Below are 26,702 nucleotides of genomic sequence, written 5' to 3' on the forward strand. Positions count from 1 at the left end.
AGGTACAGTAGGGCATCTGGCCCTGTGGTGGCAAGTTGTTGTGCGGATTGATGGTCTGCTGTGGCGACCCCTTGACGGGATTACAGTTACAAGTGGCATAGTGGTTAGAGATGTCGCCTTGCACCTCCATGGCTGAGAATTTGATTGACGCCTTGGGGGGCAACAGGTAAAGTAAAGTAAGGTAACTTTGGCAACATCAACCAAAAGCCTGGTACTGCATTTCTAAATTTAGTTTAAAACAAAACTTATCAACAAAAACATTCTCTTAACTGTTAACCGTATCATAAATTTTCATTGCAAATCAAAGTTTCATGAAAGTGCTGGAAACTTTAGAGCGGCAGCATGATGGTAACCCCTTACTGACATGTGCTGTAGGTGGCTGCTGGGTGCTGCTATAGAAAGTCAAATTTCAGTTATTACTGCGAGTACCTTTGTTCTCATTATGTGTGCAATGTATACACACATTTATAAATGAAATATGTAATTAATATGTACATTGTATGGATTAGGCCCAATTTTATCCCTGTATCATTTGCCCCTGACTAATTGTGAAATAAGATTGAATTTTTGGACTGTTTATTTATTTATTTATTTATTTATTTATTTAATGACATGCATTGTGAGCGGTGTCTTGGCATTTGAATAATCTCCAAAGGTCTGGCTCTTAGACGATGTTTGAATGAATTGCTAGCAAGTCAGAGATTTTGGTCGCTGTGTGATCAGGTTAATTTCCCACAATTCTGTATACTTCAATTACTGTGTGATAACCAGAACAGAAAAAAAATATATATGGAACAGACATCACATTTTGTGAACAGAAAGTATCATAAAAGCTGAACTCTTATAACAACACATTTGCCTGTATGACATATTAACCCGAGACAATATCAGAGGACAAACGCTAAATCAAATGTGTAATAAACAACGGCTGGTTTAAATGAATTTCCAATTTTTAATTACAGTCTTGAAGTCTTCTCATTATGATTAGCAGAACAATTTCTAGAGTTTTTTCTAATTTGACTCCCTTTTTAATAGTTTATTATTACTAGGATTGTTCCTAATATGACTAACATTAGGATTTCCAATGTGATTCCTATAACGATCCTTGATTTGACTTCTATTATAATGATGAAATTGGGTCCACCGCATTTAAATTTGCCAAGAAAGTTCTGAACCATTGATTTGATGAAGGAAATACGGTCTGAAAAACCCATGACTGTTATCATAAATTACTTAAATGCTTGTTGTGTAATAAAACAGTTGACAGCAGACATCACAATCATGTTTGAGAATAAAAGTAAGAGCATTTCCACCCAAAGAATCGTGTTTGATCTCTGACATATGCTTTTTGATAAAACACATATACAGTACAGTACATGAAACCAGTTGTTTGGTGAAAAAAACTTTTTATGTTTTTTTCTGACAATAAACAAAAAGAAATCATCAGAAAACATCATGCATCTTGTATATATCTGTGTATGATGTGTGTGTGTGTGTGTATGTCTCTCCCAGCTTCCTATTGCCAGTTTTTCCTTACACCATCTCCCTCTGCTTGCTCATCAGGGACAATCTGATCATTTCGATTCATACTGTACATATTTACTCATATATTTCATACACAATTCCATAATTTTTCTTTTGATTCTGTAAATCTGCTTTGCGACAGTGGCCATTGTTTAAAGCACTATACAGTACAAATAAAATTGAACTGAATTGAATAGAAGCACACCAGAGCCATTATGCTAACTGGTGTTGCCCAATTGCTTGTAGTGTGTGCGTGTGTCCTGAGATGGATTGGGACCCCATCCAGGGTGTACCCCGCCTCGTACCCTAAGTCTCCTGAGATAATCTCCTACCAATACTGTATATTCAACTGAATAAAACATACACTGCCATTTAAAAGTTTGATTGAATGAACTCTTCTGAGTGCGCGACATTTATTTATTTATTTTTTTGGTAGTGTATGTATTTGGTAGTGTATAATTCAACATGTGTTTTGTAAATGGGGGCACTATTCTATATTTATCATTTAAAGCATTGGTGGTTCAGTGGTAAGGCCCGGGTTTGATTCCCAGCCAATGCCCAAACCCCAGCCACTGGATGCAGTGCTGATCCCAAGCCTGGTTTAAATGGGAGAGTTGCGTCAGGAAGGGCATCTGGTGTAAAACTTATGCCAAGCTTGTTTGCGGATCGGATGGTTGACTGTGGTTCCCAGTGACTCCTTGCCGGAAGCAGCTGAAAGACCAGCAACAACATTTTATATCATTTAAGTGCGTGTGTGTGAATGCTTTATTCACCTGTACAGCTTTAATGAGAATACAGTAAGTATAACTCGTTGAGAATTTTTATAACCAGATTTGTCTCCTGTCTCTTTGCATTTGTCAGTGCTGTCACAAATTATATCTTACTGCAGGGTTCATTGGTGGGTGAACATGGCAGAGGGAAAGAGAGAGAGATCACAGAACGTACAGCATGTCATTAGCATTCCTTATACTCTCTCAGGTTTTGTCAGCCAAGTTGCTTGTATATAATTAATTGAATGGTACTTATATTAAATGGCAAAATAACAAAAACATGAGAGTAGTTTTTCTGAAACTCTCAGATTCTGAATGTGTTTTTAAAATTTGCTTCCCTAAAAGAAAATTAAAGGTAAAATGACAAAATAATAACTGTGCTCAAACTGACTTACTGTATCTCAATAGTGTTTCATTGACTGAAGTATATATTCCTCTCGATGCCTACATATGCGGTATGTCTGTCCTTACCTTTCTCTGTCTCCAGGTAACTCAACGTTCATTACATACCAATTATTTTTAGATCCACAAATAGCTTAATTGTATATTGATTTTTTTTTTTTTGCATTCTGAAAAGTCAAGTGAAACCTGCTATGGACTAATGATATATTTTATTCTTTAAGAGTCATACTGAGAGTTAAGTGAGAATTTAAAAGTCTGAACAATTAGATTTTAATAGTTAAAATGCACATCTTGTTAATCAGATATCAAACTATTTATGACCTATTTGATGCCTTTTTATGATTTTTTATGATATAAAATACTAAATTAATTAATTTTTAAGGATTCCAAAGCTTGCTTTATTTAAGGCAACCCAAGCAATTTATGACCTCAAGTTACTAAAAACCTTAAAGACCTTAAGTTACTATTATAACCACTTAGGAATGCCTCTCGTACTCAATCGGAACTAACTGTGGTGTAAAATTTCAAAAGTGCTATAAAAATAATAATAAAAAAATTTACAAATAAATAAAATTCATTTATACCACTTCAGCACTGTTATTTCAGCAGCAAATTCAGTAATTTCTGTTAAATGGCTGGACAGACAAACTTACAGAAATTTTTTTTAGACTGATTTTAGGTCCTCCAATGTATGAGACGTAAACATGTCATTGAAAGAGTTCTGACCAAAAGACAGACAAAACCTTTCTTTTATTTATATAGATACCTTAATCACTTTACATTTTCATGACCCACATGAAGTATTTTGTGTTTTCGTGCTTAAGTAACTGTCATTTTTATAATAAAAAATGAAAAGAAACATATAAAAGAAAAGAAATATGCTATGTTATTTCATAAGCTGATGAATAATGAGAGTTAAAGCCATGTAGTAAATTTGCAGTGCTGATTGTAATATTCAAAATTCTAACATTCACATACCAGTAAATTTTTGTCATGCTAGATTTTTATTGAATGCTTCCTTATACATTATATTGGATTATTTGTGATAGTGACTAAATGAGGTTTTCAGCATAAACTTGGACAATCTGTCATAACCAGAAAAAATTACCACCAGAAGGAGGCATTCTATAGTACTGTAAAATGTTAGGTGAGTATGAACTGCATTTTATTATTTATTTTAATTTTTATATTACAAAAGAACGAAGAAACAAAAAACAGACATCTTGCTTATTTTATTTATTTTCCAAACACAATGCGAGAATAATAAGCTATGTAATATAATATAATATTTTTATATTACAAAAGAACAAAGAAACAAAAAACAGACATTTTGCTTATTTTATTTATTCTCCAAACATAATGCGAGAATAATAAGCTACGTAACCATCATCTTGGGTTTATTATGCCCTTGTATTCAAATAAAACCTAATATTCACTGCATTTTAGAGTTAGAATATGTTGTCATGTAAGCAAAGAGATCAAGAAAGTGAAACTTGGTATTTTTTCCACAAAAAAAAAAAAATACAGACAACCTAAAATCACAAAATTCTGGTGTCCCGCTGTGCTGCTGTGCTGAACAGCATTGCACACATTCCTTCAAAAGCAAAGAAAATTTTTATGCTTTACATTTTCTTAAATAGACTTAGAGCAAACATATTTATCTAATTTAATTTCTCTACACTCCCACGTTTCTCACTCCTGAGGCAAAACAAATGGAGACTTTGAATGATGGTTTTCTCAAATGTTTACAGAGCCAACACTTAGTGGATCTAATTAAAAGAAATGGCAATATTGATTTACATGCAAAAAGGCCATGTAGCCCAGCTGGAGTTGGGGAAAGACGGTGGGAATTGCAGTGCAAATCACAGATGATGTTGTGTAGTAGCCACGTCCAAGAACTTCTGAAGTCTAAATCAAGTCACCAAACGAAATAACCAAACAACAAAAAAAAAACAATGCTCAATGTTATATGATAGAATATTACAATATTCTATATTAGTATTACACTATTCTATATTATTGATGAGACTTTATTATAAATTATAATAATTTCTTTGTTTTATAATATAATTTTGTTACCAAAATCATAGAAATGTTTCTAACTCAGCACCTGAGCTCATAGATAATCTTTTAGTACAGACTTAGGCCCAATATAATATAATATAATACAGTATAATGTAATGTAATTGAATTGAATTAAAGTCAATACAATACTTGTATAGGGGTGGCATGGTGGCGTAGTGGTTAGAACTAATGCCCTGCACTTCCAGGTTCGGGGTTCGATTCCTGGCCAGGTTTGATCTCCATCTCTGTGTGAATGGAGTTTGCATGTTCTCCCTGTGCTTGGGAGGTTTCCTCCAGGTACTCTGGTTTCCTCCCACTGGCACCCCATCAAGGGGGTCCCCCCCACCCCCCCCACCCCACCCACTCCCCAAGTTACAAGGCTCCCACGAGCCTGTATGCAAGATTAAGCGGTATAGATGATGAGTGAGTAAATATTATATTATATTGTATTTTATTATATTTTATTACTGTATATCATTCATCAGCATATTGACGCAGCAATGGTTACAATAATAAATTACATCTGACTTGACTCTGCTTAAGCTTAGTACATCTTTTGATAGTATAGATCACAATATTTATCTAGACACACTAAAACAATTAATATTTAATATCTAAATATCTATTACCAGTATGCAAATGTTTATGTGTTTTTTTTTTTAATAAAGCATTCCACAAGGCTCTGTTCCAGGCCTATTGCTATTTATATTATATATGCTACCTCTCGTACATTAATTGTTGAAAGAAAAGTCATAATAAGATTATCGCCTTTAAGCAAACATTAGGCAAGTGGTTGGCTGTGGAAACGTATGTAGCTGTGTGGGCTATGTACAATTTCTGAGCTGGTAAGCAAAAACATGCATTTAATTCAGGAATGCCTTTTTTCAAATAGCAAACATAGATACAGTAAAAAGAAACTGCGTGTGAACATAAAATGCATACAATATTTTCATGAGGATTAATAAATGCATCATTTAAAGAGAAAAAAATGGCTTAAAAAACTTTACATCCAATTACAATATAAGTATAGTACTTTGCTCCTTACTTCTTTTGATTGTCTCTATACAATACTTACTAAATGCAGCACTGTACAAATGTCTTGAGCCTGCCCTTATTTTATTGTATTTTGCCCCTAAAGAGCCAGACCTTCTTGTATTTTTTAATATAGATAATTAAGTCTGATAATTTATCTCTAAGCTTCCGGAAGAACTTTTTTGGCGCTTATTTTTAGTCCAGTCCCTGTACCTGACCAGTTTCAGAGGAATGTTTTTGTATATTAAGCCACAGAGTGTCAAATTAATCATTTAAATTTAAAAAACATTAAACTTAAGGCATGAACCAGTGAAAAACAGGTGCAGATGATGACAGATGATCAGGCCAGTAATTAGTATACTGGTGATTCTGAATGCTGAGTGGTTGGAAAACAAGAGGGGAAATGAGGTTGCTGCTGAATTAACTACACAACCAGTTTTTAAACTGTATCTTTGGGCACTCTTCAGCCTGTCGCAGTAAAACATTTGTTCCCATTTCTTTAATTGAATCTACATTATTTAACTGAATTTAAAATGAGGAAATAAGGTGTGGCTAAAGACATTTTTGTCATACTTTATTACTATATAATACTAAAATACTAATTAAATAATTTTCAGTGACCTGTTTATCATCACCTGAAAGAAAACACAACCATGAATGTAAAGGATGCCTATTTACAATGCATTTGTCATATTTACAACTGAATACAAATACAGTTACACAGATACAGACAAGAGCATTGTGTTGTACCGCTTTGAATAAAATGTATAAGGAATTAACAATTAAGATACACAAAAAAGTCAAAAAAATTTTTTAGCATGATTCATTCCAACATCCCGTGTGCATGCACCCTGTACATTTTTTCGCCTTTAGCTGAAAATGCAAATGAATGTCATACAATGCTGTAGATACCCAACTTTTATCGTTATAGTTTCCTTAGTTTACTTTATAATTTCATTATATTTAACTTTGTGGTTTTACAGATGCCTTTCTATTTCCATTGATTTATACAGATTTGTCATAGGTTTTTTTTTTTGCTTGTATGTTTGTTTTGTTGATTTGATTTTTAAATTTAGCATTTCTTCAATGATCATATGATTGTTGATTCCGTCATGACAGCAAAGATTTACACCTAATCCTTGTTCTTACTGCTGTCATCATGACTCTACTTGAACTAGCTATCTTAAATATCTTAAATGGAGCAACATAGATTTGACATCAAGCCAATATGAGCCAGAACCTCTGTTTGACATTTAGATGTAGAAGAAAGGCCAATAACACAATACAACTTTCCTACAGCTATTATTGATCACTCCACACTGTGAGCAAAATCTTGATTCATGAAAACTACTATTGTAATTTCATTTCTCTCATTTACTCATACCAATACAAGTCAGATGTCAATATTGTAATGATAACGAGACTATCAAAACAATCTTAACTCTCTGTTAATGAGTACAATGCTGCTTTTATCTGAACCAGTCAGGTTCTGCAAAAACAAGGGCTCACATTTTCTTCTATATGAGCAACAAATAAAACTTAAAAGAAATAAATTGTCCACATCATTTCCTTTCTTTCGAATGACATGGCTGTGAATTATGCCAACCCAGGATGGCCATGTGCCCAGTGATTGGGTCACCGTGGTGATGATGTTCCTGTAACTTCCTGTGATCTCCATAACTTTGGTTGTGGTGTAAGCGGTCCATATCGGCATATTCAGGCCTGACGTGCATCTTAGAAATGATGTTCGTGGCTGTTTCCACATGCCTGTCCATTGAGGATACTGGTTGCAGACTATGGATCTCTAACACAGAGCGCAGTGAACGTGACTGAACTGGAAGGGACACATACAAGCAGAAATCTACATTAGTGAATTAATAGTCGACTCATAACATTTTTAAGTGCTTCTGCACCTAATCTGCTCAATATTCAGTCCAGTGAATCCAAATAATAGAACTGATACATGGCAGCCTTTTCACGTTTCTGTCTCAAATCACCTGCTGAGCACCTGAAGGAACTAATCAAGTACTCAGTGATTAGCTGGCAGGAGATGAATATTGCTGGAATACTAAAGGCAGAAGTGCTTGGGGGACTCGACACTGGGAAAGGAGCCACTGAGTCAGACCACAAATCAAAATTCCTTTATATACTGGACATCAACTTTTCAGCACAAATCATCAACCCAGACTTTAAATACTTCAAATTGTTGGTTGTAAGTCCAAGGACAAAGCTCAATGTTGAAGTGGAATAGCTTTTAAAAAATATATACAACCATGCTTATACTTAGCAAGCATGCCCATGCATCTGATCTCACCCATATACCCATGATTAAACAAAAGCAAAGTTAAAGATCACACAAGTTTGAGGAAAAGCAGTCTGAGACATGAAACCAGCATCAAGCTGTAATGCATAATCAGATACCGTAAGCCAGCAGGACCTTAGCTCAGCCACTAGGCAAATGCTCATGTTCTTGTTGCCCAAAAAGCCACCTGACTTGGGAAAAGGATTTTTGTACCTGGCCGTTATTAATCATTGGCCCGTGTTTTCCCTAGAGAATGTTTCACAAAAGAACATACAGTACAGTATTTTTCGAAATGCACTTTTTATACATTTTATAGTTAAAATTTATATATTTGCTGCAATAGTGGTCCCTGCAAAAGAAATGTCCGTGAAATGAAATGGGCTTGGAATTGCAAAACATTATAAACTAAAATATATTTTTTTTCTACACTGTGAAAAGTTTAATCCCACAGAGCCAGTGGCCCATTCGCCCCAATTACCAAACCCTCAGCATTGTGCGAGTCTTGTATTCTATCCACCTGTCAGTCACATTTAATAAAAAAAAAAAACAGCTGATGATATGTGCCTTAGTTAGATATCACTGTATTTCATTTCTTTTTAAATAGACCTTTTTAAACTTTGTATTCTACAGTACATAATACCAAAAAGACATGTAAACATTTTTATTTTTATGTTTCAAAAATCACTATTTCACATTGACTGTAAAAGTGGAAGAAGACAATTATATGCCAGCAAGCTGGTGGCAGGATCATGGGCACCTAAGGCTCATTTATGCCTATGCAGAGCAAAGGCCAACACATCATGTCCAATCCCACAGATACAACAATGCAGACCTCCTAAAAAAAAGGCAATGCTGGCTACGGGCTATAAAAAGGCACTAGGATACCCAGTGCACCACAGTATGCTGTGCATAGGACCCAGCAAGCAAAGAAACCAGCATCGTAAACAGAGTCTCCAAACTCCCCACATCCTAATCTGATCATGCAGTCATTAAACACAGTTTACTAAGACGCTCACCTTTTGCTGTGCTAAAGTCTGCTGGATCGCCATTCCTGCTGTGCGACAGTGGTTGGAACCTTGGGAACAGGATGAGAGAGAAAGACAGCAGTAGCACCTGGAAGAAAGTAGATTGAACAATTTATTAGCATTTATTATCTTTTATCCCTAGTGCCATTTATCGCTTACCTTAAGATCTGCATCTGGCATGTGGATTAAGCTCATCCATTTTCTCTCTCTAGTTCTACTGTAGACCTACAGTATAGTGCATACTACACTTGTCTTATGTAGAGTACATTATGATGTTTGCATTTCATGCACATTTTTTATTTGTAATTTTTGATCTGCACTGTATACTGCAGCAGGATTTTGTAGGGACATAATTTATCTCACTACTGCATATTCATATATTGATTGAAAATCTAAATAATAATCAAGATACAGTATTATAAATCTAATTTTTTATTGCAGGTTTACAGTCGTACAAGTAATAACATGAAAATGCCTTGTGATCTCAAAATCGCAAATAAAAATGCACAAACAATAATGTTTTTTTTTAATCCATTAAATAAGTTTGTCTAGGGAGGTAACTGAATGTAATTTCTATGCATCATCTACTGTTTATAATGCATGTCAGTCTTGCAAAGTTCAGGCAGGCTGTTTGCATTTCAAGAGCATCTGGGTTGATTCGATTTTTGCACTGGTCTTTCAACACCAGTTATAAATTATTCATTTTATCATATCAAGCATCTTGAATACGGGGAATAATGAGGCCTTTACTCTTGTTCTCATTAATAAACTCCACATCTAGGACATGATGCCTTTGTGGAACAGGATGAAAGCAGAACTGCATTGGAGTGTTTGGAATACATGAGCATCCACTGCATTACATCTGTCATATCTGTTAGTACAGTAACTTAATGGCAGTAACTTAATGCATGGGATGTGTCCAAATGACCACAATCAAAACAGCTAAATAACGTGAAGATTATTTTTTTATCTAACTTTTCTTTGCTGTGTTTGTAGTGTATGTATAATAACATTGTGAAAGTAAAGTGACATCCTCCCATGTACTGAGGCAAGAGCAGAAAGCATGATGAAAATTGTTCAATCTGAATGAATTTTGTATGCTGGATTGTAAAAACTTTCAAAGTGCTTCCTCTCTGATGAATTTTTTATATCTCTTGTCACATTGTCACTCACCAGGATACACGTGCCAGTCTGAGCAGGTTTATTAGAGCTGTTCATGACCAGGGCTTGCAGTCTTCGTAACTGCTCCATTAGAGACCTAAGAGGAAAAAACGAATCAGCAGGAAAAAATTGCTCTCCACTCTGGCTATCACCTTATGTGACCTAGTGTTTTAAAATCAGGTCTGGATGGGAGTTAGAGTAGCGGTAAATCCTTCAGTCAGGAGTATTTCAGGGACATGCTGATTAAAATCCAATTTTATATTTTATACTTGTAGAAATAATCAGCAAAGAATTTATGTTTGAGGAAAGTGCACTGAATTTTCATATATTTTTTTTATTTAACTATGGCTGATGTTCATGTAATAAAGAATTATAAGATATAAGCCTATTTCAGAGGTACTCTAGTGTGGCAACAAAATGTATTAAAGACACATTTAAAAACTGCAAATTCATCCAAAGTTTAAATAAATGCCCAGGAAGGAAATAGAGATGTTAACTGATGGTATTCACCGCTAAATATTATTGTAAATAAATAATAACAATAATAATAATAGTAATAATAGTAATAATAATAATAATAATAATAATAATAATAATAATAATAAATCATTATTTATGATATAAATTATATTTTACATTACATTTACAGCATTTGGCAGTAATTTATCTTATTATACATCTGACCAGATGAGGGTTAAGAACAAGAGTGGCGCCCAAGAATGGTCGCTGGGGTTTGAACCTGGGACCTTCAGCAGACCCATGTCTTTCCCACTAAGCTATACTTTGCAAACTGAGCATGCATTTAAGATCACAAACATAAAATCTTTTGTGTAATCTTTTGAGAGGTGTATTCTCCATCATACACTGATCAGCCTTAACATTAAAATTTATTCAAGCATTTTTGTATACCACTCATTCTATGCTAGTCAACAGGGGCCTAGAGCCCATCCTGTACACCCTGGATTGGGTGCGAATACATTGTAGGGCACACACATTATGGGTATATGGAATGCAGTAGACAAACAAATCCTATCTATGAAGGCTCCATCCCACAACTCACAGCACCCAAAGTATTCACTGCCATTCTAGTGCTAGCCACCCTTATTATATGACTTGCGTGGCTATATTTGTAGTGCTTCTTATCATAGATTAAGATGCAACTTGATGTTTTTCTTCTGTGTTATAAACAAAATATATCACAATTACTTAAATGAATAATTATTGAAGGGCCAGGTGTGGCTCAGTGTTTAGGACATTGGACAGAAGGCCCCACGTTCCACCCCATATCCACCAACTTGCCACTGTTGAGCCCTTAACCCTCAACTGCTCAGATCTACTGTATAATGAGATAAAATGTAAGTTGCCCTGGTTAAGGGCATTTGCCAAATGCTGTAAATGTATTTATAATACATAAAAAAGGTTATTATGTTGTTTTGGTGAATGGAGTCATGTGTAGAGACATGGTGTATTTTGTCGATGAGTAAAAAGTCATACATGTTGGTTTTCTCCAGCTGAATCACTTTCTTCTGCAACTCCGTATTCTGGGCACTGCAAGCAGTCATTCTGAATAATACATTAATAACCTATTAATATATCACACATTTGTAGCTGAAACACACACGCATACACACAAACACACACACACACACACATACACACACATCATTCATGACTCATATCTAGTTTCTATGCTAAGCCGTGTCTGCTGCCCTTATTATGCTCAATGTGAGAGCTAACACGCGTGAACGCACACACTGAGGCAAAAAACGAATAATAGCACTCTGGGCAACACACTTTAGCAGACCAGCAACAGGTGATTATGTATTGTATAAAACCTAGTTTCATTATTGGCAAATATTGTTCCAACAGGTTCTAAACCATCAAATCTCTTTTCATAGCCATTGGTGTTGTGTCTTCAAGGTTTTCCTTGCATTGAGAGAAAGTGCGAGAGACCCTACCTTTCTTCTAGGCCATCAACATATTCTTTCTTCTTCTTTCTGCTCTCCTGAGCAGATTGCTTGTTTCGAATCTTTCTGCGAATTTTTTTCAGCATCTTTTCTTCATACTAATAGACGAACAGAAACAACACTTATACACACACTTGCAGCAATGCAAGAAACTTCAAAAACTGAGTGATCAAATATCACCCCAATGTTGCTGAATTTGATCCCAAGCAAGCTAGACTAGAAGCAAATGTAGCACATAGTTTTTGTTTATATTTTAGACAGGAAAAATCAATAGTTTGCTGAATATTACAGAGAATATCTGTCAGTATGATTGATTAAAACATTCATCTTGTGCCCAGGATTAAAAGCTTTACAACCCCAATTTTACAAAGTTGTGATAAAGTTGCTATTGGTTTTTACACTGATCAGCCATAACATTAGAATGTAAAACATCATGCCCAATATTGTGGCTCCACAGGGCCTCTGTGTGTGTGTGTGCTGTGCTGTCCGGCACCAGGACATTAGTAGTAGATCCTTTGGGTGCTGTGAGATGTGGGTTGGGCCTCTGTGGACCTGACTTGTGTGTCCAGTGTATCCCATGGGAGCTTGATCGGATTGAGATCCGAGGAGCCGGGATCCCGGGTCGATGGAATTGGACTACGCGCCGGGCTATGGTGCGCTGGGTGATCTGGTGCCTTTCTTTTGGAGCCAGCATTGACCTTTTTCAGCGATTTGTGCTGCATTGGCTTTTCTGTGGGATCGGACCAGACTGGTGCCCATGATACAGCCACCAGGTATATAACTGGTATAAAGGTGATAGTAGATGTTAATGTGTTAATGTTATAGCTGATCAGTTTACTGTATATTATTTATTTGTAACAAATTTGTCCCCAAGCTGAACTGGGTTTAATCACATCTTTTGATACACTGATATCAGTGCTTTGATCCATGTTGAGTTTTTGGGTTTTGGGATGATACAGTATGCTTGCTCTTTACAGACTTTTTCATTAAAGGCTATTATTATTATTATTATTATTATTATTATTATTATTATTATTATTATTGTTGTTTTTGTTGTTGTTGTTGTCTTTCTGAACATGGTCCAGCAATGCTATAAATGTGGATTTGGTTAAAAAAAACTTAAAATTGTTTAGGTAGTGGAGTGTACAGGAACAACACACCAACATACTGTACTTAGTTACATATTTAAATACACAGTGTTACCTTGTTGAGTGGAAACTGGCTGGGCAGAGAAACGCCTTCTTTAGCTAAAAGTTTCTTTTCATCTTCATTAAGAATGAGCTCCTGCAGCAAGTTCTCAGAGGACTGCTTGGGCTACACACACACACACACACACACACACACACACACAGAGACACACATGGCAAAGTGATAGCATTAGCTAAATCCTGCACATGCTGAGTTTTAAAGCTTGGCCTTTTCATTGCATGTGTGCAATATGACTAAGCAATTAATTAATATATCACTTTCAGTATTTTACTGTTCTAAGACTAAATCTCAAATTCCTCCCAAACCCTAACATTTTTTTTTTAACTGTAAAAAACGTCTCCCTGTTAAAGGATTTTAAACTTTAGAAGAAATAAATAAATAAAAGGCTGTTCAAGAAAACTACTGTTGCCTCCGAGTGGTGCAGTGGTAAAGTGCTCGCCCTATTATCCGGAGATCGCAAGGTATTGCTGTAACCTATCACAGCCGGAGGCCTAGAGAGAGCTGATTGGCCGATCATCCCACATTAATGACGGGTCTACAGGGGCGTCTGTGAGCTCACGCAAACAGAAGGAGCAGATAGCGCTGTCCTCCAAGCGTGTTACGCCACTACATATTCTTCGGGCCTCCCGACTGAGTGGTAGTTGTAGCCCTAATGTGGGAGCACCCTAGTGACAGGGAGAAATTGGACATGACTAAATTAGGGAGAAAATCTGGGAAAAATCCCCCCCGTAAAAAAAAAAAAAAAAAAACTTATAAAATGCTTGTAATTATATTTTAGTATTAAACTTTATTATTTGCGTCTGACTCTTTCTATACCTCTGTAAATTATAGCTAGATATTTAAATTGTCAGTGGAATACACTTTAATATTTTTTTTTTTTTTTTTTGCTGAAGGTTGTTTAGGTCAAATGTGGCAGCATTTAAGTGCAGTGACAAGATCGGGTCAAATACTGACAGAGCACAGAGCAGGCAAGAATCTGAAACAGCGTCATATGCATAATAATGAATCAAGGTGACAGTAAGGTTGACAGAATGTGAGTCACAGGTGTAGGCATGACCGAGCCAACAAGCCTATGTTTTTTTTGTTGTTGTTGTTGTTGTTGTTGTTGTTTTCAAATTATAGAATAGAAATAATTGCAGGCTGCCATCACACATTTACACAGTGCCCCAACAAAATGCAATTTGATTTTATAAAAGGAATTAAACAGATTATATGAAACAAGCCAATATTTGTAGGTCCACCACCATGCACATACTTTTGTTTCTCCTGCTCCAGTTGACCATGAAATAAGTTAAATATGTATCGGATCTGGTATCAGTAAAGGATATTTTATATGAATTATTAATACCAACATATTACATGTAGTTCCATATGAATTATGCCAACTTCATGATATGACCAGAACGTTATATTAAACGACAGCAGCAGGATCGGGGAACGAGCCGCTGCATACAAATATGGTGGATTCCAAGTTCACAAGAGTTCTAATGACACAGCACCGTGACTAATTGTACCAAGAGTTTAAATAGAGTTCAGTTGCAACTGAGCTTCACAAAGTTTACGCTCCAGTGAGTTCCTCCTCATATTACTTTATCCTTGTTATAATTGACTGATAAATCATATATAATCTTGATTCGTTACCTGAATTTTGAATCTTACCTTGGCCATTGCACATTGACTGACCCCTGCCAGTTTATCATTTCTGATTTTTAAATAACCATATTTGAATGGTTTGCCTGGAATGGACTTGCATCCTCTCCATACATCAGTTCACCACACAGTTCTGACTCTTCCCAAACTGTTGCCACAAAGTCTTCCTTCTCTGTTCCAGCATTTTGCCAAGGTTAGACTCGAGAACCTTGAGTGCCCTGCACTGATCTCAACCCCACTGTAGATATTTAGGATAAACTGCAGCAACTGTTTGCAATTCTTACTACGCCTCACATAGTCCTGACCTCGCTAATGATCTTGTAGCTGAATGAGCACAAATCCCTACAGCCACGCTTCAACGTCTAGTAAAAAGTCTTCCCTGAAGGGTCGAGGGTTTTATAAGAGAAAATGGTGACTAAATTTGGAATAGAATGTACTGCAAGCACGCATGGGTCTGATGGCTAGGTGCTGTACTGAAGTTGATGCAACTGTTAAGAAATGTAAAAGCAGGAGGTCATTAAAAGCAAAACTCTGCATATACGCGTAAATAATGTATTAAATAAATTGTATTATAAAAGAAGTATAGGTGGCATAGTGGCTTAGTGGTTAGGGTCCAGGGTTCGATTCCCGGCCAGGTTCGATTCCTGCCTCTTTGTGCATGGAGTTTGCATGTTCTCCCCGTGCTTGGTGTGGTTTCTCCGGGCGCTCCGGTTTCCTCCCCCTAAAGACATGCAGATTAGGCTAATTGGTGTGCCCAAATCGCATGTAGTGTGTGTATGGGTGTGTGCCATATGCAACGCATTGGCACCTCATTATGATGTACACAGGCTCATGCCCTAAGTCTCCTGGGATAGGCTCTGTGACCCCCTGCGACCCTGTATACAGGATTAAGCGGTAAAGACGAGTGAGTGAGTGAGTGAGTGAGTGGGTGAGTTAATGAATCCAACTATTGAAAATCTACTTAAAAAACCCAGAGGTGCACTGAGCATCACAAACATTCTCGCAATTCTAACATGCTCTTGTCACTCAAAGCCATACATAATTACAAGTGTCTCAGAATAGCTCTATTTAGAATAGAAGCACATTTATATTTTCATGTCTACAGGGTATCCCTGACAGTCCCTCAGCTCAGCATTCTACTCAGAGGCATGATCAATTTCGCATTTGTTAGTATGTGAACCCCATAACATACATCTCATGAATATTTTCATACATAACACATAACACACATCATACGAATATTTGGAGCAGTAAGTAAAATGATCTAGACAGAAGTATTGTGTTACACCCCTGTTCTGGGATGCAATAAACCTACTGTATACTGTACATGCAGGGACATATGGATTATACTCACAGTGTCTCCCAAGTTTGAGAGAAGCAGATCCTTCACACTAAGCTGGAAAACTGAAGAGGCATCAGGGTTCGGACCTGCTTTTGGCACACATTGAGGAACCGTGGAACTATACAAGGACAGACTTGACTCCCAGGCCTCTGTACTCAAACACACACACACACACACACACACACACACACACACGTGAGGACCTTCGGCTAAAGTGCCTGTGTCTTAGAACATGAAAACTCTATACCCACAGACCGTAGTCGGAAATTGAACCCAGACCCTGAAGGCGTAAGCTACTTCTTAGGGACCTACTGCAAGTCCACACACGGTCATAACTCTCACATAGTTTAAGCATTGTGGAAATATGGTTCATTTTAATATATAAACATATTTACACACATTTAGTTGACCCACATGCATATTACAATATATGTATGTTCTAATCTAGTGTAAATGGGCCAATGTGTTTGTACTTGTACTTTTTCTATTTTTAAAGGAACTTATTATTTTGATCAATTACTGTAAAAATTGTGACTTAAATTTGTATCACATTGCTTAGGTCTAATATACTATATACTGTAAAAGTTAACATAATGTTATGTTCTAATAATGTATTAAATGTGTCTTCTTATACCTTCTCTTATGAAAACACCAGTCATGTGTCTAAACAATTACAAAACCTTCTTCTGCATTTAATATTTTTTATGTAATTGGTGTCAAACTACATGAAATCTTATATAGCAGGTTTTCCAAACCTTGGCTGTTTGCTAAAAGGAAAACTAAATCAAGAGAAAATGCATTTAGACTACATGCTGTTTTGAAGGAACTTAATCCTATACAAAATCTGATATTTCTTATTTTATAATTATAGTAAATATGCTCTCATAAACGTATTTTAACAACACGGTCTCCCCAGGGATGGATGCTTAGCCCATTTCCGGTGTATCCTGTGATTGCACAACACTCTGCTATATGTTATATGAAAAGAATTGGGAGAAATATGCTGATGATACCAGAATGGTTTGCATATCTTATTTTCACACATTTTTATCTTGTTATACTTTTTAATTTGTGTATACATGTACTGTACTGTTGCTTTTTCGGATCACCAAGAAAAAAGTGACCCGATTCATTTAATTTTGACTTTCAAAATATTCTATACAAACCACAACTTTCTTTCTTTTTTCTCCCAGCCAATGACTACATACTATGTACACTAAACTACACTATACTGACATAGTAAGGGCTAACTATAGTTTGTGCTTTAACTATCCATGTGCATTTGAAGACATATAAACCACCAGTCTTGCAAAACAAACAAAAAAAAAACAGAACAAAACAAAACAAAAAAACTTTGCCTTTCTAGAAAAGCAATAAATTGGAGAAAGGTGGGTTTTGCTTGTTGTCTAAAAATACCTATCTATACTGTACAAATTTTGCCGGACTTATTTGTTAATACCTGGTTAACGTCCCATCAATTTCAGTAACTAACTTTAATGCAGGCCAAATTATGTTGTTAATTATTTACCTGATATTTTACTCTTGATTAATTTATTTGCTTAGTTAGATAAGTATTTCACATGAAAATAAGATTTTATTTCCTCAGTAAAAATTTTGTAATCATATATACAGTATATATACTGTACCTTGGAAAGATACTCTTTATATATATATATATATATATATATATATATATATATATATATATAAGAGTATTGTGATGTCACATGTGATGTGTGGCACAGTGATGTAGTGGTTTTATACTTTTTAGTCCGCCCTTGGGCCTGTGTACATGAAGTTTGCACGTTCTGCCCAGGCTTGGAGGATTTCCTTCACAGTCCAAAGACAGAAAGTGTCGGCTAATTTAACTTTTCGAAATTTTCAGTAGTGTGTGAATGAGTGTATTTGTGTGTGTTTGTGTGCCCTCGCCTCCTGGTGACCCTGTACAGGATAAGCGGTATAGAGAATGATTAATATGTTAAGATATTTCCAGTTTTGCAGTATTAGGTAGGAATATGACAGAATATCTATAGCTTAATTTAAATATAATTTCTCCTTCTCATTTTTCTCCCCTTAATGAAATTAATTTTCCCCTTAAATTAAATTAAATTATTTTTTTATATTTATATTTAATTGAATAATTAAATGTGTCCCCTTAATTAAACGGGCCAGGGGTAGCTCAGTGGTTAAGGCATTGGATTAGGGTTTGGAAGATCCCAGGTTCAAACCCCACAACCACCAAGTTGCCACTGTTGGGCCCTTGAGCAAGGCCCTTAACCCTCAACTGCTCAGATGTGTAATGAGATAAAAATGTAAGTTGCTCTGGATACGAGCGTCTGCCAAATGTAAATGCTTTAAAATGTTTATTTTTCAGTTACTATAGTCGATGATATCTTAAGATTCTTGGGTAACTGTTTTCTCTAGGGGTTTTAAACTCTCATTTCAGTAGTGTGAGACTGAGTTGAATTGAGATCAGTAGGTTATGGCAGATTTGTGGCTAAAAGAACAACACTGTTAGCAGCTATTCTGTGCTTTCAATTTGTGTGAGCGAATTGAAAGATGAAATTGCTTCTTTTTTATTTTAAGGTGGCACAGTAATGTGCCATTAGTGTATTAGTGTATTGCCAGTATTGTGACTTAATATTTGCTATTAGATTTGGTAACTTGGTAATAGAATAAATAAATTTCAGTTGCCTTGCTGTTGACTTTTACTACATAAAATAACTTACTAAACCAGGGTTTCTTACCCACGTGAATGGAAACGTCTCTGTCAGAGGAGCTTGAAGCCCATTCAGAGTGCTGATGTTCTTGTGATTGGGGAGGAGGATGAAGATCAGGACGAGGAGATACAGGAAAAGGGTGTTGGTGCTGAGACATGAAGAAAGAGTCCAAAAGCAGGTTGGAGGAAGGAGGAGGACTGTCCAAGTGGTCTGAGAGGGGATCATCGCTGATGCCACTGTCACAGGGTGACGGAACCCACACGGGTGAGCTAGAGCCTGATGCACACTCACACATATTCAGCAAGGAGTCCAGGAAATGATCAGCTCCATCTCCACTGTGGGAGAGTAACTGCAGAAACACACGTGCACACAGAACACATGGATACAACAGATACACAGAAGTAGGTCAGATCCTCATAATGATCATGAGCTCTGTTTTTAAAGAAACTTATTTCTTTCCCACAGTGAGTGGAGGAAGGAACACACCACCTCCTTTGTGTCTCAAGATTGTTTTGCTTAAAGGATCACAAAACAGCTCACTTGTTTTAAAGGAAAAGCAACCAGAGGATCAAAACACTAGATCTCCACATAAAGGTTGACTTCATCTAATACGAAGCCAGTAAAACTTTAGTTTCAGATGCCACTATACTCACACTTTGATCCAGAAATGGCCAGGCCGGGTTAACCTGAAGCTCTTCAGAAGCCGAGTTCCCATCAGCCTGCTCAAACATAAGATCTAAGAGTTCTATCCCATTGGAGCTCTGAGAGGGACAGGAACATAGAGAAGTTTAGCTATGTCTGACTGGAAGGTCTAACCAAGCTGTACATCACTTTGAAAAAAAAAATGAAAAAAAAAAATCATAATTTTACCATGGCATTTTTATATACCAACCCACTAGTAGGCATCAGAATCCCCAAAGAACTGGCTTCATTATTAATGCTGTACTTATTTTTATTTTAAGCAAAAGAATGAGTTATGCTTGGATACATTACTCTTTTTATACATGATACATTATTCTATTTCCATATAAGATGAACAACTGAATGAAGGAACTCCATTATATTTGGTGGCACGGTGGCATAGCGGTTAGCACTGTGATCTTGCACCTCCAGGGTCAAGGGTTCGATTCTTCTGTGTACTCTGGTTTCCTTCCACAGTCCAACGACATGTAGATTAGGCTAATTGGTGTTCCCCAATTGCCAATAGTGTGAGTGTGTGTCCTGTGATGAATTGACACCCTGTCCAGGTTGTATCTACCTTGTGCCCGAAATCCATCCAGAGTAAGTGGTACTCTATTATATTAGAGACATTTAGCAGTTAAATACTTATTAAGTAAGTGTTATTTTAGGATATTTGTACCTGATAATCTGTCATTATTATTTTGTTCTATTTTATACTTATTCTATAATAACTTCCACAATATGAGTGAAGCGGCACAAAGCAGAGAGAATGTGACTGAAAATAATCTAACCATAAAAAAGGTGTAGAACATTAATTTCACACATTTACAGATCTCTTATCTTATACTAGAAATGCTAATAGATTTCTGGAACGCGGTGTACAAGCCCTGGGAGAACAGACTGAGTCCAAAATCACACTTTATCCCCTAGTGCACATACTCTGTACATTATTTTTTTCCCTACCCTCAATAGAAACCTGCTCTTTATTTCCCACTGAGAACTGTCAAATGACTCATAGTGCCTCCATAACGGTTGAAAAGAGATGTCAGGATTGCTCATATCTCTTGCCAATGTGCTGCTGCTCATAGTTTCTAAAAGAAGCCTTTTGTTTGATCATTACTACATTACTGACAAGATCTGGTTTCCCTGACATCTTTATTGTGACAAGACTAAAATCGCTACCGTGTTCTGTACAGAAGCTCTTGCAAATTTCAGACTGATATCATTTATATATTCATCATCTATAAGGCTTATCCTGTGTAAGGTTTCACCATAGATGGGGTGCACAGCACATACTGCATGCTCAAAGACCCAATTGTACATCGTGGACTATTTTGAAACATCACCTGACGTACACCACATGTCTTTAGACGGTAAGCAGAAACCACAATACCAGGAGGAAACCCATCAAGAATGGGGAGAAAACGTAAACTCACAAACAGACTAGAGGTGAGAGGTGACAGAGATAACCACTGGGTCACCATACTGTCTCTGACTGATATCACAGAGTTAAAAAAATAATAAAAAATCATTTAACTCCTGACTCATGAGAGACTTTTGTTGTTGCTGTTGTATAATTCCACTAGATATCTATTTGAACAGTTACACAGCATTTTACTAGTTTGTGTTATATTTTGGACTGTATGTTTGATATCAGTAACAGAAATGCTAAATTATTGGATTTTTTTTTTTTTTTGCAGATTGCAGACGGCCTTAACAGAAGGAATGAAATATTTCTTTTATGTCTTTTCTTTTATAACTTTTTTCTGTTTCTAAAATTTTTAATTATTATTTTTTCTTCTTATGTATACAAGTCCTGCCAGTGTGTAGACACTGGAGGCTTCAGATGTCAACTTGTGCATTTCGGTTGTTCAGATATGTCATGTGGAACCAAAATTATCATCACAATTAAAATGGGTGAAAACAGATAGCAGGATTTTTATGCTCGACATACTGTGTGTTAGGCAGCTGGAAATTCAATATAACAGAAGATGTCTAAGGCATTGGACTACGGTTCGGAAGATCCCAGGTTCAAACCCCACAACCACCAAGTTGCCACTGTTGGGCCCTTGAGCAAGGCCCTTAACCCTCAAATGTAGAATGAGATAAAAAAAAATAAAAAAAAGTAAGTCGCTCTGGATAAGAGCGTCTGCCAAATGCCTAAATGTAAGAGGAATAAAACACTTTGAGAGGTGCTGTTACAGTATTTTAGAATAATCAACTTGGTGATGGCCAAAAACAATCAAAATCAAAAATCATATTTCAAAAAAATTATAAAGCTTTTTCAGTTACAAGATGTATTTCTGAGTGAAAATGTCTATAGTTCGTAGCTCTGGAAGTGAATCACAACATAATGATATTGGTAACTTCAACGCATTACACAAAAGAAAAAAATCTGATCATTTAAAGGCAAGTCATTTACTGTAGATAGAAGCTTTGTTGCAAAAACCTTTCTTTTACAGGATATTGTTGAACAATACCATCAAGGACATTTACCATAAGAATTTTGGAATTCAGGTTGTCTCCAAGGGCACGGCAACAGAAACCAAAGACTAGTCACATGAAAGACAAGACTGCGTTTCAGCCAGAAGTACAGAATGTCCTGCTTTGCTTTTTAAAATTGAATGTTATAGTTTGCTTAACGAGCTACTGGTCAAACTGAGCTCCGATTGATAACGCTTATCTCACTTATCAGGGTGCTCGGCTATCTTAGTGCAACTTTCTCTTTAAGTTTGTTTCTTTTTGAAGAATAATCAGCTATTTCAAATACAATGTCGAACAAAGGCATCTGGAGAATTAGCCATTCTGTCCTCATAACGGCCTTTCTGAATTTTTCTGGTCTTTAAATTCTGTAGATCGTTGAATGTAGATCAGTACAAACAAAATTCTGATTTTTGAGCTTAAATTGCAGTTGTTTTCCATTTAAAGTCTTAAACCATCATTATAGGTTGTTTTATCAGTAAATTCTTTTTTGGATGGAACTATTGCAAGAGTTTCATTGTCAGTGAGGTATCTGCTGCCTGACTTGTATTGCAATTAACTGTAACTGTAATCCTACCCACGATCTTACAGGCAGTCACCTCACAACATTTGTGCTTTCAGTATAGTTAAACAACACATCAAAACTCAGAACTCCAAAATCCTCTAATCAACTATTTGTGGAGCTACATAATGCACTTCTCGGCATACTGTATGTCTCTATAAAGTGTTGCTTCATTGTCCGTACTAGAATGATTAATTTATTTATGCAAGATTTTCCATATGAACATGGGAGCTTATGTGGGAATTTTAACATAACAGTGATGTTTTCATTTTTAAACCTCTAATATTTCCTGACACTATGGAAATAATTGGGCCAGCAGGGATAAATGGTTTATTTCACAAGGGTATTTCTTGGTTCAGATCATTTTGGTACTCCTAATCCTCTCCTCACTGAATTTAAGCTAAGCTTTTCGATCCACTCATCCAGCAAGAAAACTGTCATCTCCTTCTACCCTTGTGACTGTCTCCCACTTTACTCATATCACTAGGCTCTCAAAACCTTGTTATACACCTCTCTTATAACAACTACATTTCTAGCACTTTCAATGCCCTTCCTAATCTTAACACTTGGATGGCCCCATCCATTTTTACCCCGATTAAATTTTCATGACAATTCTACCTTATAATGTACATAGGGAGGTGTCTTGAGTGCTTGTATTAGAATGCTGGGTAGAATAGACCAGAAATGCCTATATAAAAAATTACACAGTATTGTATATCCATGACATTAATGGTATCATTGATTGGTTGCAAATCCTGTATATGATTCTGTGCCAGCTGTGAATGTTGAGAATTTTGAATTTATGGTATAGAGTGAAGTCAGTATTAAACCTTTATGAGCTTTGTACACATAAGATTAAATACAATACTTTCTCTATACACTGTAAAGTGTGTCTCTGGATTTGTTTAACCCTCTGTACTTTGGATTTACACATGACTTGTTGAAGACTTGCTTGTTTATTGAAAACTCAGAAAATAATTGTAATGACTGTTTGGAAAGTGTTTTCTTCTATGTAGCATTTTTCAATCAATATTCAAAAAAGAAAACTGATAATAAAATTACACGATTATCATAAAAGCATATTAGTGTAAGTTTTCATTCAGACCTTCTATAATATCCAAAATAAAATTATTCGGCTTACTTTAATTGAAATTTTTTTTTTTATATAAAAACCTTTTTTTTTTAAACCTTTGTGTCATGGATATACCCGGCATGGTCCTCTGTGTCCATGGGATGATTTTATGTTAAGGACTGTTATGGGACTTTTTGGACTTGTGTCAAAAAAACAGGACGTTTACAGGTGCTTTGTATTTTTTTATTAGGTTTGTTATTTAAGTTCTGGGTTTTACTAGGGCACTGGTTTCGCCTGCAATGCGGAAGCCCGAGTTCGATTCCCAGCCACTGGCTGCAGTGCCAGTCCCAAGCCCGGATAAAATGGGAGGGTTGCGGCAGGAAGGGCATTTGGCGTAAAACCTGTGCCAAGTTGTAGTGCAGACTGAATATTCCGCTGTGGCGACCCCTTGCCGAAAGACCAACATTTAAGTTCTGGGTTTTCACTAACCTCTGTCTTTTTAATATGCAGTATTATTGTTATTATAACATCTCATATGCAAAAGAAATATATTAATATATGCAAATTTCCAATACATGTAATATATTGATATACAGTATATGAATTTGGAATATCATTGGAATATCAATGATTGGAATATCACAAGATCATGGGCACCCAATGCTCACCCATGCCTGCAGAAACCCAAGGCCGGCCCATCTGGTCCGATCCCACAGAAAAACCAATACAGCACAATATGATAAGGGAAAAGTCTATGCTGGCCATGATAGAAAGCCACCAGAACACAAAGTGCACCACAGCCCATCGCACACAAGGCCCAGCAGGCAAAGACTGACTGAACAAGCTGCTGACCAAGCCTCAAGACGCCCCAGATCTCAATCCATACAAGAACCCATGGAATGCGTCAGATGACAAGTCAGATTTATGGAGGCCCCCGCCCAAGTAATACAGTTTTGCAATAACTTAGATGTAGCATGTCTCAATTTCCAATCAGTTAAAAATTTTTGGTTCTTTTTTTGTTAGAAAATTAACAGAATTTTTGCAATTTTATATATTAAAATTATTTTAATAAAAAAAAGGCTTTTAAAAAAATATTTAGATGTTGAAGTAATTTTAAATGTTGTTATAATATTTTTAAGTGTAATTCGAATTTGAATTAATTCTAAATTATGTTGTTATTGTTTTTATTCATTATTTTGAAACCAAGAAACCATCAATTGCCAAAGTGAACATTGCAAAAATTGTCAAAATGGCAACATCAAGACAATTTTCAAGCTAAGTGAAGCACAGAATGCACATACAGTAATATAAGTGTAATTTTATAACATGTTTTCCTTAATATGTACTTTAAAATATGATATTTTCAAAGAAGAAAATAGAAATATTATGCTTATCATCAATGGACATGGAATGTACCATAAATTAGGGAATGATTAGAGAGAAACATTTTCAGTCACATGCTAAAAGTCCATAATCCATCCATGTTGGCAGTCTGTGACACAAAAATAGCATTTACCCAAAAGAGAATTTACTTGTATACAAGCAGAAAGGCCGATAATAGGCCTACAAGTCCAAGTTAGTTTTTGAGGCCTACACTTTCCAGCTCCTTCTTCAGTAATTGCTGACTATGAGTAACTCAATTGGCAATTAATTATTAACCATATTTCTTATCAAATACAATTTTTATACAATAAAATATAAGCAAAGCTCATGATTCACAATGTCGGACATTTGTATTGTGTTTAACCCCCGAGTGCTGATTCCTTTCCAACATTTCCTGCTTTACTCTGTTGAACTATTTTATTCACATATAAATTACTAATGCATAAGAAGATACTTAGCCATCTTGTGTTATTTAAACTTTGTTTTTTTGCTAGTCTCTGTCTTACTAATACTCAGTATTATTGCCATTAAAACATATATATATATATATATATATATATATATATATATATATATATATACATTTCCAATAAATTGTGTGTAAAATATTGCCTAAATTTGAAATTGAAACATGAAGCAAGCTCTATGAAACAAAACTGAAACAAAACTCTATGAAACAAAACTATATTGTACTCTATTTTACAGTACGTGTAGTAGACGACGTTATACAGTAGATACTATTGGTAGTCAGAAGAAAAATACCATTTTTGAATAGCTAGCAAGTTAGTAAATGAAAGGAAACCAGACGTCACAATAATATTAAATCAAAATGATTGTTATAATCTTGCTTAATGTTTAATTTCATAATCATTTGAATTGCATATATGGAAAAGTACTGTTTAGTTTTGGGGTTTTTATGGACAGTACATAAAGAAAATTTGTTTTAGTGTCCGTAGCAAAAATTGTTTTTCACAGTGGTCAATACTAAGATACCAAACATCAACTTGATTTTGTAATCTTATTCCTACTCCACAGAGTATGTTAAGATGAATAAAAACAAAAAATACAATACCTTGTCAGGAAGCAGAGCCATGTTCACACTTTTGTTTCGGTTCAGCTAAAATGGTTTACGTATCCAAAGACCAGTTTCTTCAGTTAAGTGTTTTCTTCTGAATCTCTTTAGGTACTCTGTGTACTAGGGTAAAGTCTGAAATGCCATAATCACTTGACTGTGATTGACATAGGGTTTCCCCCTACTATTGGTCAAATGGCATGACTGACAGGTCACGTCACCTTTCAGGTTTTAGATCAATTGTCATGAGGAAAGAAGGTGTACTTCCTGTGTTATTGATGCA

General features: G+C 35.8%; 1 protein-coding gene across 1 annotated transcript; it reads right to left on the reverse strand.

Annotated features, from left to right (window-relative positions):
- Positions 1–6,448: 6,448 nt before the first annotated feature.
- Positions 6,449–26,523, reverse strand: creb3l3b (cAMP responsive element binding protein 3-like 3b). The gene is made up of 10 exons (XM_053486883.1): positions 26,420–26,523; positions 19,822–19,929; positions 19,196–19,517; positions 16,461–16,597; positions 13,451–13,561; positions 12,239–12,345; positions 11,775–11,843; positions 10,293–10,377; positions 9,111–9,207; positions 6,449–7,626 (listed from the first exon to the last, which is right to left on the reverse strand). The coding sequence occupies exons 1-10, from the start codon at positions 26,438–26,440 to the stop codon at positions 7,355–7,357; spliced, it is 1,329 nt and encodes a 442-aa protein (XP_053342858.1). The 5' UTR covers positions 26,441–26,523; the 3' UTR covers positions 6,449–7,354.
- Between the last annotated feature and the right edge of the window lie 179 nt (positions 26,524–26,702).

The sequence above is a fragment of the Clarias gariepinus genome, chromosome 25 (assembly GCF_024256425.1).
Source record: "Clarias gariepinus isolate MV-2021 ecotype Netherlands chromosome 25, CGAR_prim_01v2, whole genome shotgun sequence".
Classification (NCBI taxonomy): domain Eukaryota; kingdom Metazoa; phylum Chordata; class Actinopteri; order Siluriformes; family Clariidae; genus Clarias; species Clarias gariepinus.